The sequence below is a fragment of the Hippopotamus amphibius genome, chromosome 15 (assembly GCF_030028045.1).
Source record: "Hippopotamus amphibius kiboko isolate mHipAmp2 chromosome 15, mHipAmp2.hap2, whole genome shotgun sequence".
Lineage (NCBI taxonomy): Eukaryota > Metazoa > Chordata > Mammalia > Artiodactyla > Hippopotamidae > Hippopotamus > Hippopotamus amphibius.
Genome location: NC_080200.1, coordinates 21,756,198 through 21,775,842, shown reverse-complemented (window position 1 = coordinate 21,775,842; position 19,645 = coordinate 21,756,198). Strand labels below are relative to the sequence as shown.

Sequence of the window (19,645 nt, the reverse complement as noted above, 5' to 3'; positions counted from 1 at the left end):
TCATTGGTAAAGGAAAATGTATAGTAAAATGAGTGGATTGGCCACTTATAAAGCTAGTATAAAGGTTATAAATAAAAGTAGTAAAATCAACTATAACTACAATAAATGCTTAAGGGATACACAAAATAAAATATGTAAAATATGATGTTAAAAACATAAAACATAAGAGGGAGGAGTAAAACTGTAGGGCTTTTAGAATACATTCAAACTTAAGCAACTGTCAGCTTGAAATAAATTGCTATATACATAGGTCTATATATATGGACCTCATGGTAACCACAGATAAAAACCTACAACAAACACACAGAAAACAAGTAACAAAATAGCAATAAGTCCATACCTATCAATAACCACTTTAAATGTAAATGAACTAAATGCCCCAATCAAAAGACGTAGAGTGACTGAATGGATTGGAAGAAAAAAAAAAAAAAAAAAGACCCATCTATACATGGCCTACAGGGGACTTACTTTAAATCTAAAGACACACATACACTGAAAGTGAAAGTATGGAAAATGTTATTCCATGCAAGTGGAAATGAAAAGAGAGCTGGGGTAGCAATACTCAGACAAAATGGTCTTTAAAACAGACTGTAGCAAATGACAAAGAATGGCATTTACATAATGATAGAAAGGTCAATCTGAAAAAAGGATAAAACATTCATAAATAATAATTTTCCCAACATAGGAACATCTAAATATATAAAGCAAATATTAACAGACACAGAAGAAGAAATTGACAATAATACAATAATAGTACAGGACTTTAATACCCCACTTACATCAATGGGTTGATCATCCAGACAGCAAATCAACAAGGAAATATTGGCTTTAAGTGACACATTAACCAGATTAACTTCATAAATATATACAAAACATTTCATCCAAAAGCTGCATGATAGATTACATTTTAGACCACAAAACAAGTCTCAGTAAATTTAAGAGGATTCATATCACATCAAGCATCTTTTCTGACCACAACACTATGAAACTAGAAATAATAATGAAAAGAAAACTGGAGAAAACCTAAACATGTGAAGACTAAACAACATTCTACTAAACAGCTAATGGATCAGCAAAGAAATCAAAGAGGACATTTTTTAAATACCTTGAGACTGTGAAAATGGAAAGACAACTTTCCAAAATTTATGGAATATAGAGTATTTTTGCCAACTATAGGCTGTACAACCTAATGTTTTCCATAATGCAGTGAAATAGAGACTGTAATACTATGTGTTTGCACAAAATTTCTCATAATCAAGATGCAAAAGTCCTCATTTCCAGAAAAGAAATGTCATAGGCAAAGGTCATTTAGAGTGAAGTGATGGAAAACAAATCAGTGTTGTAGCATAAATAACAAAAGAAGTTTGATTAAACTTTCATCTGGAAAATGAGTCTCCAAATTATGAAAATATGTTTTTATATATAGAAATGTAGGTGTCAAAATTTTAAAAAATACTGTATTATTGCATATTTTAAAAAGTGAAATCATTAACAAAAATAAGAAATATACTGTTATACTAACAACAAGGGTTTTTATTTATATGTATTTGCAAGCTATAGAATATTCTATAGCTGTGCTTTTTCTTGGGAATCAGACTCCAATGTTAGACAGTTCAAAGTGGTTCATTGGTTCAACCACAAAATAATAAAATCAAGCTCTTTCTGCTTTATCCTTTACCTTTAATGTGCGGCTTTTATTCTTATGTTGTTTATGCAAGTCTACATATATCTACTACATTCTAAGTGGATAGAGTATAGGGTGAAGTAAAAGAATTTGCTTTATGACAGCTTGTCCATAGTTCACCCATCTTAGATACACCCTGCAAAAACATAAGCCATAAATACATCTAGAGAAACAGGAAGGATGAGAGACTGAATGTGTTACTCACAAATGAAAAAATAAAAGATTAATTTAAAATATTTCTTGAATATTTTCATGTTTGTCTTAATCTTACAAAACATTTAATTAAAATAAGCCTAGTATGCTGCATATGCAGTGTATTTTGGAAAAAAGAGGTTGACTAAAGAATTCATTGCAACATATTATGTTATTAATGGGTAATAGTAAAGTTGGGACTAGACACATATATTCCGTAGTATATTATAGAACGTTGTATAATAAATTAATCAAAAAGGTAATGAGAGAAAAATGACCAAATGGACTCCTATTAAAAGATGTTATGTGAGTTCTTTTTACCATAAAAAAAAGAGATGTTTATCACAGTAGTGCTTTTAAAAATTTTTTGACAATCATGTAAAATTTACTACCAGAATCTTCCATAGAACTTTCCTTAATGTCCCCTTAACCTCTTTGTTCCTCAGAGTATAGATAAGAGGATTAAGCATGGGGGTCACCACAGTGTAGAAGAGGGAGACAAACTTTCCCTGATCCTTGTAGGTACTCTTGGCTGACTGCAGATACATGAACATGATGGTTCCATAGAAAATGATGACAACCGTCACATGGGAGGAACAGGTCCCAAACACTTTCTTCCTTCCAGTAGCTGATCTGATCTTCAAAACTGCTTGGGCAATGTAGCCATAGGAGACCAGGATGAAGGAGACAGGCACTATAAGGAAGAGGATACTAGCCACAAAGAGCTCAGCCTCATTGAAAGTGGTGTCCACACAAGCCAACTTGATAAGTACAGGGACCTCACAGATAAAGTGATCCACTTGATAATGCCCACAGAAGGGTAGCTGCAGGGTGAGAGTAGACTGTACCAGGGTGGTGGCCACCCCACTAAGCCACGCCAAAGATGTCAGGGCCATGCAGAGATGGGGATGCATTAAGAGAGTGTAGTGGAGGGGACGGCAGATGGCCACATAGCGATCATAGGACATCACAGCCAGGAGGACACACTCAGTAGATCCAAGGGCATGAGAGACATACAGCTGAACCACACAGCCACCATAGGTAATGGTTTTCATGGGATCATGCAAGTTTACCAGCAGCTGCGGAATAACGCTGCTGGTAAAGCAGAGGTCCAAGAAGGAGAGGTGAGAAAGGAAGAAATACATTGGTGTATGAAGCTTGGATTCCAGACGAGATATCAGAATGATGGCGGTGTTCCCCAAAATGGTTAGTAAATACAAGATCAAAATGACCACAAATAGAATCTTCTGTAACTGAGGATAATCAGAAAACCCTAACAGGATAAAACCTGTTATGTTGCCCTCATTGGTACTCTTCACCATGAACTCCATCCCAGTCTTGTAATTACAAAATGGAAACATGCACTGTGCCACATCTTCATTATTGTTTTGTTCTTTTTTCCACACTCTTTCCCAGTAGGAAGCATCATATATTTTATGTTTATTACTAAAGCAAAAATATTTCAAACATTTTTTTTAGTAAATGCTATGCAGTATTTATTATTAGTTCTTTCTTTGTCATTTCAGGTCAGTGCCCTGCAAAATGTCTACCTGCCCCTTTATTGGCAATTCCCTAAATCACTGCTTTCTTATTTGCATGGTAAACAATTACTACTTCAGTTCTCCTTTCTTTTCATTCTGAACCACAGTTGGTGGGAATGTAACGTGATACGGCCACTATGGCAAACAGTATGGAGGTTCCTAAAAAACTAAAAATAGAGCTACCATATGACCCAGCAATCCCACTACTGGGCATATACTCTGAGAAAACCATAATTCAAAAAGGTACACATACCACAATGTTCATTGCCACACTATTTACAATAGCCAGGACATGGAAGCAACCTAAATGTTCATCAACAGATGAATGGATAAAGAAGATGTGGTACATATATACAATGGCATATTACTCAGCCATAAAAAGGAATGAAATTGAGTTATTTGTAGTGAGGTGGATGGACCTAGAGACTATCATACTGAGTGAAGTAAGCCAGAAAGAGAAAAATAAATACCGTATGCTAACTCATAAATATGGAATCCAAAAAAAATGGTACTGATGAACCTAAGGGCAGGGCAGGAATAAAGATGCAGATGTAGAGAATGGACTAGAGGACACGGCGGGGGTGAGGAGGCTGGGAAGAAGTGAGAGAGTAACATTGACATATATACACTACCAAATGTAAAATAGATGGCTAGTGGGAAGCTGCTGCATAGCACAGGGAGATCAACTCAATGCTTGGTGATGACCTAGAGAGGTGGGATAGAGAGGTTGGGAGGGAGGCTCAAGAGGGAGGGGATATGGGGATATAGGTATACATATAGCTGATTCACTTTGTTGTCAGCAGAAACTAACACAACACTGCAAAGTAATTGTACTCCAATAAAGATGTATTAAAAAATTTAAAAATTAAAAATAAAATCACACTTGAATATTTTAAAAAATATATTAATTAAATAAAACAAATTATCAGGATAAAAAACAAAAACATAAAAAAGAATATGTTTCAGTAATTTTCATAGAATGCAATGGATAGGAAAGAAATAGAGTTTTTAAGAAAGACAGAAGGATGACACGAAAAAGTCTAAAACATAGTACCCTAAATTTCTCACAGTAAATTTTCTTGACATTGAAATCTCAAAGTTTAAGATTATGAAAGCTGATATTCAAGCTAAAGTCATAATTCTTAAAGTTACTTTATGATTATATGTGACATAACCCACAATGAAGACATGCCACTATTAGATGTTCAGGCTCCAAATAACATAAAATAAACACATAAAAACCAAACATACTGGTGATATAATGTTTATATCATTGACAAGATATTAAGCATTAATGAAAACTTTGGTTATGTATAGAAGAGGACCTTCACTCTTTATATTCTCTGATTCATTGCTGTTAAACTGAAATCCATAAATAGGTAGGTGAAACAAGATACCAAAATTTCAATTGAGGATTATTAAATGTATCATTTTTTTAAATCCTAAATATTAAATTAAAAGAATATTCACAGTTTAACACTATACAAAAGATAAAAGAAGAAAAAATTAGGTAAATAAGTTATAAAAATGTGAAAAAATAAAACTTTATAATAAAACATTTTAAATAAACAAAATTCATCCTAAATATTAATGAAACATCGCTTAAAAAAACATAGAAAAGAAACTAATAGCATATTAAAGACAATAATACAAAATTAATAAATAGGATGATTTTTGAAAATATTTCAGAAATATCTTGAGTTTACCACACAAAGAAATTTTCATGCAAAACAGCAAATTGAGGTAATATTGTAAACAATTTGTGCTCTTTATTACAAAACTGTAAATTATCAGTGTGCATAAATACCATCTTTAAAGTCTCTAATTAAAGTAGAAGTATATTTGTTAAACAAAGACACATTTCCTTAAATATACAGCAATATTATGGAAGGAATCAGGTTGTTTAATTGGGACTGAATGAATCATGCTAATAATTATTCCTTCCACCAATATCTGAGGAGTATCTTCCAAGGTTCAACCAGACTTCCCTTCCAGCTCCCTGGCAAATGCTGACTGTGCCTCCTGCAGCTATGTTTCTTCTTTCTATGCAACCTACTCTTCCTTGGGCTCCCCCATACAGTATGGTATGGGCCTTAAACCACTGTGTGAAGCTAACTTTTGAATTTGGTAGCTGAAAAGACCTCCTAACATGGGAAATTTTGGTCCCTTTGCTTTGAACTAATTCTCCATGACATGGGGCACCCCATGAGAGACATAGCATTCTCTAAACCCTTGAAAATAATGTTCTCTGTGTCCCAACAGCCACCTAACACCTTTAAAGACCATTGATTATCTGTGCTATTCTCAGAAAACAGGATACTCATAATCGATGTTGTCTTGAATTGTCACCCAATCAACATTGTCACCTGCAGCCCAATCATCTACCTACACAACCATCTACAAGGAGTTTTCATATCACACTGATTATCTATGTCACCCTCAGGAAAAAAGATACTCATAATTCCTGTTCTCTTGAGTGTACCTCCAGGATATCTACTTTTAAAGTACAGAAAACTTCTGGATGTTTTCATATCACACAGTGTCCATCCTGACTGTAACATAGCATTGATAAAGCCCCTCCCCCTGCTTGTGCTGGACATGCCCACAGCACCTCACACCCACCTGGAGCTCATCCTTCGCTGAAGCACCTGTTCATTCCTTGCCTGTTCCTGAGACTCCAGCTCTAATGCACATCCACAATTTGTTCCTCTTGGTTGACCCATCAGAAATAGCACCTGTATCAACAAACGATGTAAACTCTCATATTGTGCTCCTTCACTAACCCTGAAATTTTTTTCTCTTTGAAAAATAGTCTGGCATCCACTATTTCACTTGGTTATAGGCAGTGAGTTCAAATTCTGTCATAGTGTTGAGCCCATGAAGTATTACTCTCCTTAAAATACTTTCCAGTATACAAATGTTGCTATGAATCATTCAACCTTCTACTCAATTTTGGTAAACTCTTCATTTCCAAAATCCAGCAACAAAACAGAAATATAAGAGTTTATTTCTAAATATACTAAACACAACTTTCTCATCCAAACAGAATAGAAATGACTCTAGGCTAAAGGCCACAAATATTGTCTGCTAACTAAAACACTATTTTTAAAATTGGGTTCAAATGTCCTTTCAATAGAAAGAGGAGACTCTGGGATGCACAATGAGAGCAGGCAGCATCCTGATATGAAAAACAAGAATTTTAATTGTCTATGGGGTCAATCATAGCTCCAGAGCAGATCAGGAGACTGAAATTGCTTTTAAATAAAAGGGCAGCAGGATGGTAAGTGGAGAAGTGAGGCACATGCTAATCTTTCAGAAGTGAATTTTTGGAAATTTATTTGTAGTTGCAAGTAAGATCAATTGGTTGAGCAGATAATGTATACCCTGACTTAATTCCCTTTTAAGTCAATGAGATTTTTTCTAGACTTTGGCAAGATGTTTCCCAAATGTGTATCAAATGCAAAAATATTTGGCTCAGAAGACCTTTTTTTTTTATTTCGAAGAATATAGAAAGCTCGGGAATGATCAATTTAAATGCATTCTTTGCTGCCTTTGAGCAGAGGTGAGATCAAGCATTGAAAAGAAAGAGAAAGAAAGATGAAAGAAAAGAAGGAAGGGAGGGAGGAAGGGAGAGAGAGAGGTACAGAGGGAGGAAGGGAGGAAGGAAAGAAGAAAGAAAGGAAATAAGAAATAAGGTGATTTTATCAGGAAAAAAGTTTCTAAAATAATCAACAACAAAATGAAAAGACTAATTTGAAATTCACAGACTTCACAATTCTGAGTTTCTTCAATTTCAGGGTTTGCTGTACGTTGCAGTAAAACATACAACCTGACTATGATGACTGCCGCTGGTGCCACATGTCAACGTACCTGTTTCAGGCCAAGAACATGCATTCTGGCTTCGGAAGTTACTTCCTTGTCCACAGTATTTCCAGCTGCCTGTGGCTTAAGAAGAAATAAAAGGATGTTCCTGGGTAAGTTCCCAGAGCCACAGGAGCTGTTCAAGAAAGAGCAAGCTAGAAACCAAATGTTAGGTTCTGAGAAAAAGTGTTCAGGTTGTTGCACAGCCCTGTCACTGACTACCACCTAAACTGATGTCAGTATGCCCAGAAAGATGATACCTAATGTTTCTCCCATACCTGGAAGAGTATGCAAGAATATTGAAACTTATCTTTGGGAGTTTTCTGTAGAAATGAATTTTGACCCTCAGTTATGAGTAAGAAATATCACAATAGCTAGAAAGCTACTTCTCTGGGGGCTGAATCTGTCTGTAACAGCTCAAAAAGATGTTTCTCCTGGTCTGTGCAGTTGTGGTACAACATGGAAGTGCCCATTCCAAATAATGAAAAAGTAAATGGTTTCTAAACTAGGTGCTGAGGTTTGCATGGAAATATGTTATAAGAAAGTGAGCTATCCCCCAGTGATGCCAATTTAAAAAAAAAAAAGTGAACTTGGAAGGGAGAAACCCCGGTGACTTTTTTTCTTCCATAAGGAGATGGTTTATGCTAGGAAACAAATTAAAAAAAGCTTTGTTAATGCAGCCTTAGCATGTCCCCAGAAGGATAAGAGAATTACTATATTTCCTCTATGGAAAAAGTGTTGCTCATTAAAATGTCCGTAACAAAAGATCCTGGGATATGATCATGAAAAAAATGCCCTGTCATCATAATTTATTTCTATCACTTAAGGGTTTATGCAGTAAGACCAAGAATTTACCTTGGAATATTCCAAAACATTTGCCAATTAAATTCATCTTGATTAGCCTTTTATAACGCTTGCATAATACCATAAGAAAATACCATTTTTGGTAATTACAGAGAATTCAGAGAAATTACAATAATTCAGAAAATTAACCTCATGAGTAGATCTCTTAAGTAACTGGCCCACAATATCAAGGTGGCTATAGACTAAATTCCAGTTGAATAGCAAATGTCAGGCATTATTGCACTGCTCTGATCTCAGTATTATAAAATGCCACTTTATACTTTTGAGCAGATTAATAATTCTATTCTTATTTCTCTTTCCTACTCTTATAGTACTTTAGTTGTTCTATAGAACGAAAATTAATTGCAGCTTTATTGTTATTCAAAATGGAAGAATCCCATTTTTCCTTGATTATCGAAGTCTGATTGTACTTATCAACAATCTCCAAATTCTATATCCTGCCTATTAAGTTGTTTTGTACTGGACTCAGACTATAATAATCAGTGTTGTGGCTGGACCAGCTGTTGTGGTTCTTATTATGTTTGCAAAACATCCTTCAGCAATGACCATTAGGAAACTTTGAAAAATAAAGTTTTATTACTTACAAGATTTAAAAATTACACAGCATACCCGGGGCCACATGGTGGACTGGGGGTAGAGAGCAGTGGGCCTGGGGTTCAGCTTTTGGGGTCAAGGGTGGGGACCAAGGATTTCTTGGGTTCATTCTTTGTTGGTGAATTTAAAACATAAGAACAGAAATTTAAAGTGCCAAAAGCCAGAGAAAGACAAATATCATATGATATCACTTATATGTAGAATCTGAAAAAAAACATAAATGAACTTTTTTACAAAACAGAAATAGACTCACAGACATAGAAAACAAACTTATGCTTACCAAAGGGCAAGGCAGGGGAGGGATAAATTACGAGGATGGGATTAACATAGAGACACTACTATATATAAAATAGATAACCAACCAGGACCTACTATATAGCACAGGGAACTTCTCTCAATATTTTGTAATAATCTATAAGGGAAAAGAATCTGAAAAAGAATACATACACACACACACACACCCTATATATATATACACACACACACACATATATATACATATATAACAATCACTGTGCTGTACCCCTGAAACTAACATGGCACTGTATGTCAACTATACTATAAATAAATAAATAAATAAATAAATAAATAAATAAATAAATAATAAATAAATAAATAAATAATAGCCCAAAGAGGGAAAAAAAACAGCAGCCCAAAATATCAGTTACTGAAATGTGAACCAAGATCTCCAAAACAAAGGAGCCTCAATGGCAGGAGGTTGCCTGCCTCTTTACCAAGTCAAGTGGCGGATATAGCCGTCTTTGAAGTGGACTCCCATTGAAATGGGTGCCTCAGCCATCAAACCTTAAAGTCAGGCATTCACAAAAAAAAAAAAAAAAAAAAGTCAGGGCTTATGCTGCAGAGGCTTGTTTTCCGTTCCCACATATTTTTCTAAATCATTAAGCCCCAGTTTAGAGTTCAGAGACATTTGTGCCCTCCTCAGCAAAAGGGAGAACATTCTATTTCTAGCCATATCCTGCTACATTTGTGTATATATCATGTAAATCTTATAATTTTAAAGAAAATGTCCTCTCTGTCACCGAAAACATACCACTTAAAGACTATTTGGCTATTCTAAGCTATCAGCTCTTTTAAAACTCACTCATGGGTTCTTTCCTTTCTTATACACATATTAACATATTTGTAATTTAGCAAATAACAATATAAACCCATCCCTCCTTCTTCAAGGTGAGTTGCTACTGCCTAGATAATGTTGTTCCACAGCCATATCAGTTTAATATCAAAAACCCAAAGAAAATAAAAACACATAGCCATTAATATTACCACTTTATTGAGATAGATTTGCTCTTACAATCAATTTGCTGAAAGTGAGGTTTTCTCTCCCTAGCATTGACTTCTATTGTTTGGCAAGATATACCAGCACGTAGTGAAAATCTACCAATTGACTGAGTTGGACTATTGGTACATAAACTCTAAAAAAGTGTGTGTGCTGTTTTGTTCACATCTGTGTCCTCAATGCCTCAATAACAGTTAACAAAAAAATGCATTTCATAACAGAGATAAAGCAAAAATAAGTTCCATGATGCATTAAAAATTGAATGTACCTAGCAATATATGAAAGGGAAGAGGTGATTAATTCATTAAATAAATATCTTCTGTGTAGTAAGGAGACCATCTTAGAAGTGCACAGGTGGTAGAAAATCAAAACGGGAAGAAGCAGATAGAGAGATAACTAAAAGGTAAAATCCACAAGATTGTGTATAAGTTAAATACAGCAGGTAAAATAGGAGACAGGAGTAGGGATGATGTATGTTACATTTTGTGAGATTGAGAATAGTAAAAAAAAGAACCAACAAAAAAAAGAGAGCTTTTGATTTAGTTTTTATGTGCTAATTTTGAGATTATTTTAACACACCCAGGTGGAGAAGTGAAATACATAGTTGAACATGAGAATAGGGACAGAAAATATTTGTATTGAAACACAAATCTTGGAGTCACCTTTGTACAGATTTTACTTTAAACCGTGATGAAGTCATAACATAGTTGCCATTCTCAAAAACCTACTAAGGAGAGAAATATAAAAAAAGAAAATTGTCAAACAGGTGGAAAAATTCAGCAATAGAAATGAGCTCAGTGTAGAATGGGACCACAACCTAAAGGGTTCAGGAATCCACAGTTAGTTGAAAGAACAATGTAATGGAGGTTTAGGATTTGCTCTTCCTGTTATGAGTCACTGGTCAAAATATCTCAATCTCTCCAAAAGAAAAATAATATCCATAGCATATAGTTATGGCTATTAAATTAAATTTTATGAACAAACTTTATAAACAATAAAACATCTAGAATAACCTAATTTAATTTGGGTTGCTCAATATTATTCATCCCAGTTTATAGCTGATATAAGGGTTAAGTAAATTGTTCGGGTCACACAGCTGTTATGTGGTGAACTGGGCATTCAAAACTCAGGTCTGTCCAGCTTGAAAATTCAAGCTCTGTTTAAAATTCTTCTACCCAAACTCAACTTATAGGGTTATGAACATAGCCACATTGTTTGTTATTATTGTTTAATAACACTCTTCTAAATATCTCTTAATAATTATGTCTCAGTAAATCATGAAGCTTTCCCCAGAATTTTTTTCAGTGCTGCTTTCACGTCCTTATTTCTCAGGGTATAGATAAGGGGGTTAAGCATGGGGGTCACCACAGTGTAGAAGAGGGACACAAACTTCCCCTGGTCCTTGGATCTACTCTTGGCCGGCTGCAGATACATGAAGATAATGGTTCCATAGAAGATAATGACAACGATTAAGTGGGAGGAGCAGGTCCCAAAAGCTTTACGTCGTCCAAAGGCTGACTTTATCTTCAGAACTGCTTGGGCAATGTGCCCATAGGACATCAGGATGAGTGACAAAGGCACCACCAAGAATAAGACACTAGCCACAAAGAGCTCTGCCTGGTTGAATGTGGTGTCCACACAAGCCAACTTGATGAGCACAGGAACCTCACAGAAGAAATGATCCACTTGACGATGCCTGCAAAAGGGGAGCTGTAGGGTGAGGGTGGACTGTATGAGAGTGGTCGCCAAGCCACTGAGCCATGCCATAAATGCCAGGATATAACAGAGCCGAGGGTGCATGACAAAGGCATAATGTAGAGGACGGCAGACTGCGACATAGCGATCGTAGGACATTACAGCCAGGAGGACACACTCCGTGGATCCCAGGGCAAGGGAGACATAGAGCTGAACCACACAGCCGCCATATGTGATAGACTTATCTGAACTCCCCAGGTTGACTAGAAGCTGAGGAATAATACTGCTGGTGAAGCAGAGGTCCAGGAAAGAAAGATGGGAGAGGAAAAAGTACATGGGATTGTGGAGTTTAGAGTCCAAGAAGGATACTAGGATGATGGTAGAATTGCCGAAGAGCGTCATGAGGTAAAGGAACAAGATTACCCCAAAAAGAACCAGCTCTAACTGAGGTCGGTCAGAAAAACCTACCAGAATGAACCCACGGAGGGTGCTGTCATTGGTCCACTGCATTACTCTTGCTTTGATTATTCACTTCAGAGTGATGGGGTCACATTAAACAGAAACTGCAGGAATTTCATGTCAGTTCCCTGGCAATTAAGATCTAGATGTTGAGAAATAACACTCTGGATATAGGTAAAGAGAAAGGGCCAAAGTAGAAAATATTGATGTGTGGTATCATTGGTTATCTCATGAAGTGGCATGCCTGATCTGTTGAGCATAGTTTTTCCATCTACCTTGAGGATAAAACAAAAGTTAAAATGCATGAAGTTTGAGATTCTCTACACCTTCTCATCAATATCAATTTTTTCAATGTGAAGGTAATAGAATTTTGTAGGAAATGTGGAAGTTACAAACACCAATGAGCATTCTTAGAATCTACCAGATGGATAGATAAATAAGGTAAGAACATGATGAAATGTGAGAATATGCATCTTATCATCTGTGTAATCAGTGTATTATGAGAATGCAGAGTAGGAAGAGGAATCTTTAGAGGAGAAGGCTTAGGTTGAATTCACCTTGCTCTTAAAGAGATAAGGAGAGCAATATAAGACCAAAAAATTTCTTGATGGTAAGAAATAAATATAGAAATGGAGAATACATTATAGGATATACAGGAAAGGGAACTAAATTTGAAGCATGATTATTGCTTATTGACTATGCCACATAACAGAATATGATACTTACAAGGTAAGTTTGAGTCACTTTTTCAAGGACCACAAACATCAGTACATATTATTTGCATAGCATAGGCCTTGTAGGAGGCTTTTGGTTTGACTTAAATTTTCCTTTTCAAGACAGATATGTCTGCACAGTGTAGAATCATTTAAAACAGAAGACAGCCTAATTCAGAAACTATGTAGACAGCTAACACAATAGTGGACAATCACAATTGTGGAGAGAGAGAAGGTAATATCAACAGAATGCAAGAAATACTGCAGAGCATTAAGTGGAAATCATTAAGATTTAACTACCAATGGGATATTGAGCCAATTAATAGGAAGAAGTTAAAATTATTAAAGTTTTACATATGATGAAATAAGAAGATTGAGTAGTTAAGAACAGTGTACATCAATTCAGTGCCAAGTCAGCGGATGCCCGGAAGAATCAGACTGATCATTTCTACAAAGGCCAAGAACAAAATTAAGAACCACTGTTTTGATGTTCTTCTTGTCATAAAGACTTTGACCCAGAGTCCCACCTACATGTGACACATGAATACCAACTACTCATTTGACACTATCCACAATTAAAATCTTATATAAAAACATAAATCATGTATATAACTTATGTGACTATGACAATTGCATAAAAACATGATTATAGAAGTTAAATGTATATAAACACTGTACCCAACCAAGTGCCAAAATCCTGGATGTCTTAAGAACACATGGTAAATTAATTGTTGTCATACCCCAGTCTCTTTTAAAAAGCAAATACAGATGAAAGGGGTAACACTTGAAGACCCTGTCTTTACTCTGAAGTTTTTATTTAAAAGCAATCCTATTGAGTTTTTAAAATTTTGTTTAACTATATCTCTTTTACCATTGAGTCTGTTGCATTAGCACAAGTTTTCAAAATTTCTCTTTTGTGTCATTAAAATAGATTTATAACTAGTATCTTCCCACCAAGACACCACTGAAGCCATATTTATTGTGCTTAGATACACGTGCAATCATTGCCACTCCTTGTGGTAATGGAAGTCCATAGAGCATGATAAAAATTCAAGGACTGGTGACAGAAAAGGCATAAGCTTAAGTCTTTCACATTTTAGTTGTATACTTTGAATAAATCGCTGGATATCACTGGGCTTTGCTTTGCTTGTCTGTAATACTGAGATGACCACTAGTTCTAATTTGCAAGGATAATGTAAGGACTGTTTGAGATAGTGTATCTAGAATGCCAGTGCTTTGGCTGGGGATGAATATGTGTGAATAAACATTGTGTTTGGTGTGTGGGTTGGAGTCTTCAAAGGTAAGGTCAAAAGTCCTTCATGTGGCTTATTAATTATGCCTAGGCCAAACTTGCTAGATTTTGACACCTCCTTCCAAACCTCAGAAGGAACCACTTTCAGTTCCCAAAACTTAAAATATGGTTTTCCATTGTTAAGTTTTGCTGCATGCTGTGCTTTTAATAGCATTCACTCACACCACATCTGCCTAGACATTTTTACACATTCTTTAAGACTAAATTTAAATAACATTTTCTGGGAATTTTTACAGAAAAGTCACATTTGCAGTTCATTTCTACAACATTCTATATTTCTATACTTTCTGTATTCTATACTTATTATTCAACACTTTACAGAGTATTGTATATAATGTCTCATTTATCTTGATGTCCTTAATATCTAGCATAGTTTCCAAAAAATGATTGTCAAATCAAAATACATATATAAATATGTATAAGTAAAAATTAAAATGAAAACCTTGTTATTTATTTCATTATACATTTATCTTTTATCATTTAACATATGTATTATTTTATGTAGTTATATATTAATATATTTTAACTAATTTATAATATATATTCATATATTATAGTATACTTATATTATACTTATAATAAAATAAATAATAAAAACAAAAGATCTAAATGTTTAGAAATAAGATTTTGTAAATAGTTAAGGAGAAAGGGCTAAAGTAGAGAATACCAGTGTGTGATTTCATCGATTATCCCATGATACCTGGTCTGTTCATCAGAGGTTTTCCATCTACCTTAAAAATAAAACAAGTTAGAATGAATCAGGGTTGAGGTTTTCATTACTTTTTCATCAATATCAGATTTATATATACTTGATTTTTACACACTGCTCCATTCAATCATAAACACGTTGAGGACATGTTTTCCCATCTTTTTAACAGCATGTATTAAAGTGTTTTATACATATCAGGTGAATAATTACAACTTTATTTCTCATTGGACATTATATCAGCTAATATATTCATCAGTATTTATTGTATATACACCAAGTCCCAGGCTCTATACTATATATGAGGGGAATATGAAATTTTAAAAGGCATGAATTTTGCTATCAAGAACTTTGCTGGCTAGTAGATGCACCAGCAAACCCAAAAAGTAAGCACAATAAGAAGTTTTAGGTGCAACTGCACAGCAAATCTTATTCCATTCTACAACAACTAATAGAGGGGAGAAAAAAAGGAGATGAAAGAAAGATTTCGGAAAGCAGATTTGAGTCGAGTTTTTAAGATTATAAAGTGCTCTTGAGTTGCACAAGTTTATTTCAGGAAGAAGAAGCAGTCTGATGAGAAAAAAAAAAAGACTTGAAATAACCTGGCATCATCAGTAACTGCTGAATGTTGTTTTCTGGAGCTTAAAATGCAAGGGTTGGAGAGAAAAGAAGGATATAGAAGCTGCAACCAGTCATTGATTGATCTTAAGCTGTTTATGTACTAGAAATCCATACAACATTTGTCCAAACTATGACAACCATGTGGGCAATTTTATGAAAAGAGTTGTTAAGAAATCATTTTGAAGAGTTCAGCAGTGGCTAGGTGAGAGGATGGGATCTGAAACAGCAAGAAAGAAAGGATAAAAGTGTCTGCTGACCTCTACTTTTACTTTTCACTGTCTTTGATCCAATTTATGTCTTTGAAAATAAAAATAAATTCATTTAATCAGCACTTCTGAACAGGCCATTTTGGTAAGAGAATTCCAAATGGGTTTTCTATTTATCTACAAATGTTTATTATATAATATACAGAGAACTGGAATTTCAGCTTTCCCATCTACCCTTAAATAAAATACTAGCAGAGGACAGAACTCTGCAGGACTTCTAGTAGTAGGATCAATGGATGTAAAACAGTCTCAGGGCATTTCTTTGAACACTCCCTTCACAGTAATCATGCATAGATAAGTAAAGATGCATTCAGGAAGAAGAAGAAAAGTAGAGGAAAGAAGTAACAGATCAAGGCAAGCAGTAAAAATGTAACAAGGGTTTAATAAATACCAATTGTTAGCAGCATGAGTAAAGGAACACATGATGCCTTTATGAGAGATATAAAGCATGATTTATATGCCTTTTGAAAAAGGACATAAGTCCTTAATTTCAGAGAAGTTCTTAAAATTCTTAAGCTCTTTTAGGAGATTATATAAATAAAGCCAAGATTGCCAGTTTCAACAGCTGTGTAGATCAATGTTTCTCTGCAGAGAAACCCTGGTATGTTTTTCTTCTTGTAGTAAGCTTGAACAAATTCTTCCAGGGGAGTGCTACCAACTGAGTATAATCCACATCCACTTGGAAAGCAAGTGACTTTGAAGTGAAGGGACTGGTCTGATTCTGTAGGTATGTGATCATCAGAATATTTCTCTGAAGACTGAAGTGCTAAGAACCTCCAGGACAAATGTCCAGATCTGACAGCAAACCAGGCACTTAGAAAATAAACCCAGTGGTGCATCTCTCATAGTTGAGTTTGTGAGCTGCTTCTCTCTTACACAACAAAATGCATGACCTGGTCTCAATACTTCACTGCAGAAAGCTTCTGCCAGCTCTTAGTTTTTTTTGAAAGAGAGAAAGGTAAATCTTTGCCTGATTAAGCCGCATTTATCCTGAGAGAGTACCAGGACTGCAATCTGTGTATCTGCACAGGGATTCACTAGATGAAGTGAGATTTGGAATTCACTTTAAGAGTGATCACTGACTCCCTGACTAACCTTGGGAAATGGTTTTATGTCCCTAGAACCAAGAGTCTTCATATATATTTACAGGATATAACATCAGTTATATTAACATTAGTTGTTCTATGCATCTAGGATATACTGCCATGAGAAATTAAAATATTCTTTTAAATATCACTGAGAGGCAATAATCCAGCCATGAGTATATGATTATCGTTATATAATAAGACAGAGGACTCATCATATGACAAACTCCTGTTTTGAATATGTTCATTCTGTGGACCTGTTTGATTCTCTCCATGAGACTAGTGGTTTCACTATTCTTATCAACACAGATGAGGAAACTGATGCTGAGAGTGGAGAAGTAACATGTTCAAGGTGACTTTAGCAGCAAAGCCAGAATCTGAGCCCAGGTGTTTGCGTTCCCAAACCCCTCAGATTATGCTGGCCTCCTAGGTTCCTGCTAAGATGGAAGAAATTGACATATATGTAACTGCTGTGCAGCTACCACTACCTTCTAAGTCATTTCTTTGGTGTGTCATTCATAGTACTTTGCTTTCCTCTAAGCTATTTGTTTTGGTGAAAATTGCTCTGTTTTGAGTTGTAGCTTCAAGCCTTCCAGGCTGTGCTAGTACCTTGGAGAGCTCTCAGATATTTAACATTCAAACACTGTAAAGAACGCAGATAGGAAACTGTCTCCATGGTTGTATACCAATTCCTATTTCATGTATATCTGAATGATCTGCTTTGTGGTTAAAAAGAGGAAGTAAAATTGAATAAGAATATATAGACAGTGCCAGTGACAGGTGGGATTCTGACAAATATTAGGGACAGAGAGTAACACTGGGAAAGAGGATGAGGAGTAAAAGAAATACAATTGTGGGTAAACTGTCAGATAAGATACATCTTTGCAGCTTCTGGAGCTAGGGGTATTCTCTTAGTCAGATGAGTAAAACCTGGCATGGATGAGGCCAATGTTTAGGGTTTAATCTTAAGGGATATCTTCTTGTTCAGAAGTGCACACCACAAGACAATGTGAGGAAGGGGTGGTGCTCCAGAAAATGTTTCTATTGTTCAATGGGATGAACCCTAAGCCACTAGAGCTAAGCGTAGTTCTCTCCAGTCAATGTGAAATGGTTCTCTGGTTAGATACTGTGAAACATTTAAATGTTACTTATGGGAGAAAAGGGTATTGGAAAAATCTTACATAACTTACCCTTAAAATCTGTTGATATAAAGACTTTATGTATAATTGTTTCTGAGCTGCCTAGCGTGAAGCCCATAGCTGATCCCTTAATAGTAGGAGACCTGCATCATTCCTGCGTTAACCATGTGGTTTGATCTTAGTAAATCATTTTTCCCTTTTTACTAATTTTCCCTTTTTCCTAAAGTGAAATGAAAAATGAACTGTGAAAGGGCTGGGTTACAAAAATTTAATTCTTATTATAATCCAAATTTAAGTATTGTCCAGGAGAGGAAGTGTCTTTGCTGCTATATAATCTGAATGTTGTGTATCAACTATTAGGGAAGTCCAATTTAAAACATAATGCTTTATGTTCATAAAGCAAGGAGAGATCCCTGTTTTTTTCATGAATACACCAAGGCAATGAACTTTTGGAAGCCACTCAGTAACCGATCTCTCACAAACCCACTGGCAGTTTTTCTTTAGAAACGCATTACCATTGGGAGATTGAGATTGCCATATATACATTACTAATAAGAAAAAAATATCAAATTGTACACTTTAAATACATGCAGTTTGTTGTATGCCAATTATATCTCAATGAAAGTTCTTAAAATAAATAAATAAATAAATAAATAAATAAATAAATAAATAAATGCATTACTCAGTTACCTTTTCCCTGCTCAGTGGTGATGTTAGTCCAAAAGGATCTGTTGCCAACTCATTAAAGATCCTTGAACTCATAGTTTCATCTCTATATGTTTCTGTTTCCACCTCTGGAAAAGGAAATGAAAATGAAAATACTTCTGTACATTCTCTAAAGAAAAATTAAAATAATTTTTAAGTTTAATTTAAAAAAAAATTTTAAGTCAACAAACTGTAACCAAATTTATGGCTCATAAAAGAAGCTACTGCAAATGCTTTAGAAGTCTCTCTCTGCAGTAAACTTGTGATCAACAATCTGGTACCAACTCTAAAAACATGAGCATTCCTCTTTGGTCAGCATGATAGTTCACTCAGAAGAGTTCTAAGAAACATATTTAAAGGTTATCCTTCCAGATGATGTAACATCTAAATGTTGAGGAAATATCAGCAGTTTACAAAGCATGCTATCTTAAGAACAATGCACATGTGGAGCAGCACAAACTTTGTTGTAAGCTAAGATGTTCTTCCTCCTGTGATGTTCAGAAAATAGACCCAATTTATTATGAAGCTGTCAATTTTTCTAAAGTGTAGTTGCTTGTGTACTGCAGAGAGGTCATGCATTTGCCCTCTGGGATATTATGCCCCACCAGGAAATACTTATTAAACACAAGATGGCCAAGGAGAGCAATAAATTGTAATCCCTAAAGTCATATTTTTTAATCACTTGAAGCATTTTTAACAGGCTAGAAAACTTCAATAGTATTTCTGGAAGCTCTCAAGACTTTATTGAAAACATGTGAACAAGCTTCCATTTAGACATCCAGCCAGCCAGCCAACCATCTCTCCATACTTCCACGTCAGCCTTTCTTTTAAATTCCCTAATATTTTCTAATTAGAGTCTAACCCCAACTTTCTTGACACCAGTTACAGGGCTTAACGTGCTTTGTCCCAGC

General features: G+C 35.2%; 2 protein-coding genes across 2 annotated transcripts; both read right to left on the bottom strand.

Annotated features, from left to right (window-relative positions):
- Nucleotides 1-2,250: 2,250 nt before the first annotated feature.
- Nucleotides 2,251-3,198, bottom strand: LOC130836791 (olfactory receptor 2G2-like). The gene has a single exon (XM_057709347.1). The coding sequence runs from the start codon at nucleotides 3,196-3,198 to the stop codon at nucleotides 2,251-2,253; it is 948 nt and encodes a 315-aa protein (XP_057565330.1).
- Nucleotides 3,199-11,308: 8,110 nt separating this feature from the next.
- On the bottom strand, nucleotides 11,309-12,238 carry LOC130836709 (olfactory receptor 2G2-like). Its single transcript, XM_057709170.1, has one exon. It carries the CDS (start codon nucleotides 12,236-12,238, stop codon nucleotides 11,309-11,311), a length of 930 nt encoding a protein of 309 aa, XP_057565153.1.
- Nucleotides 12,239-19,645: the final 7,407 nt, after the last annotated feature.

Bases quoted from the DNA above. Each gene is read 5' to 3' on its own strand.
- LOC130836791 (XM_057709347.1), bottom strand. From the start codon at position 3,198: ATGGTGAAGAGTACCAATGAGGGCAACATAACAGGTTTTATCCTGTTA.
- LOC130836709 (XM_057709170.1), bottom strand. From the start codon at position 12,238: ATGCAGTGGACCAATGACAGCACCCTCCGTGGGTTCATTCTGGTAGGT.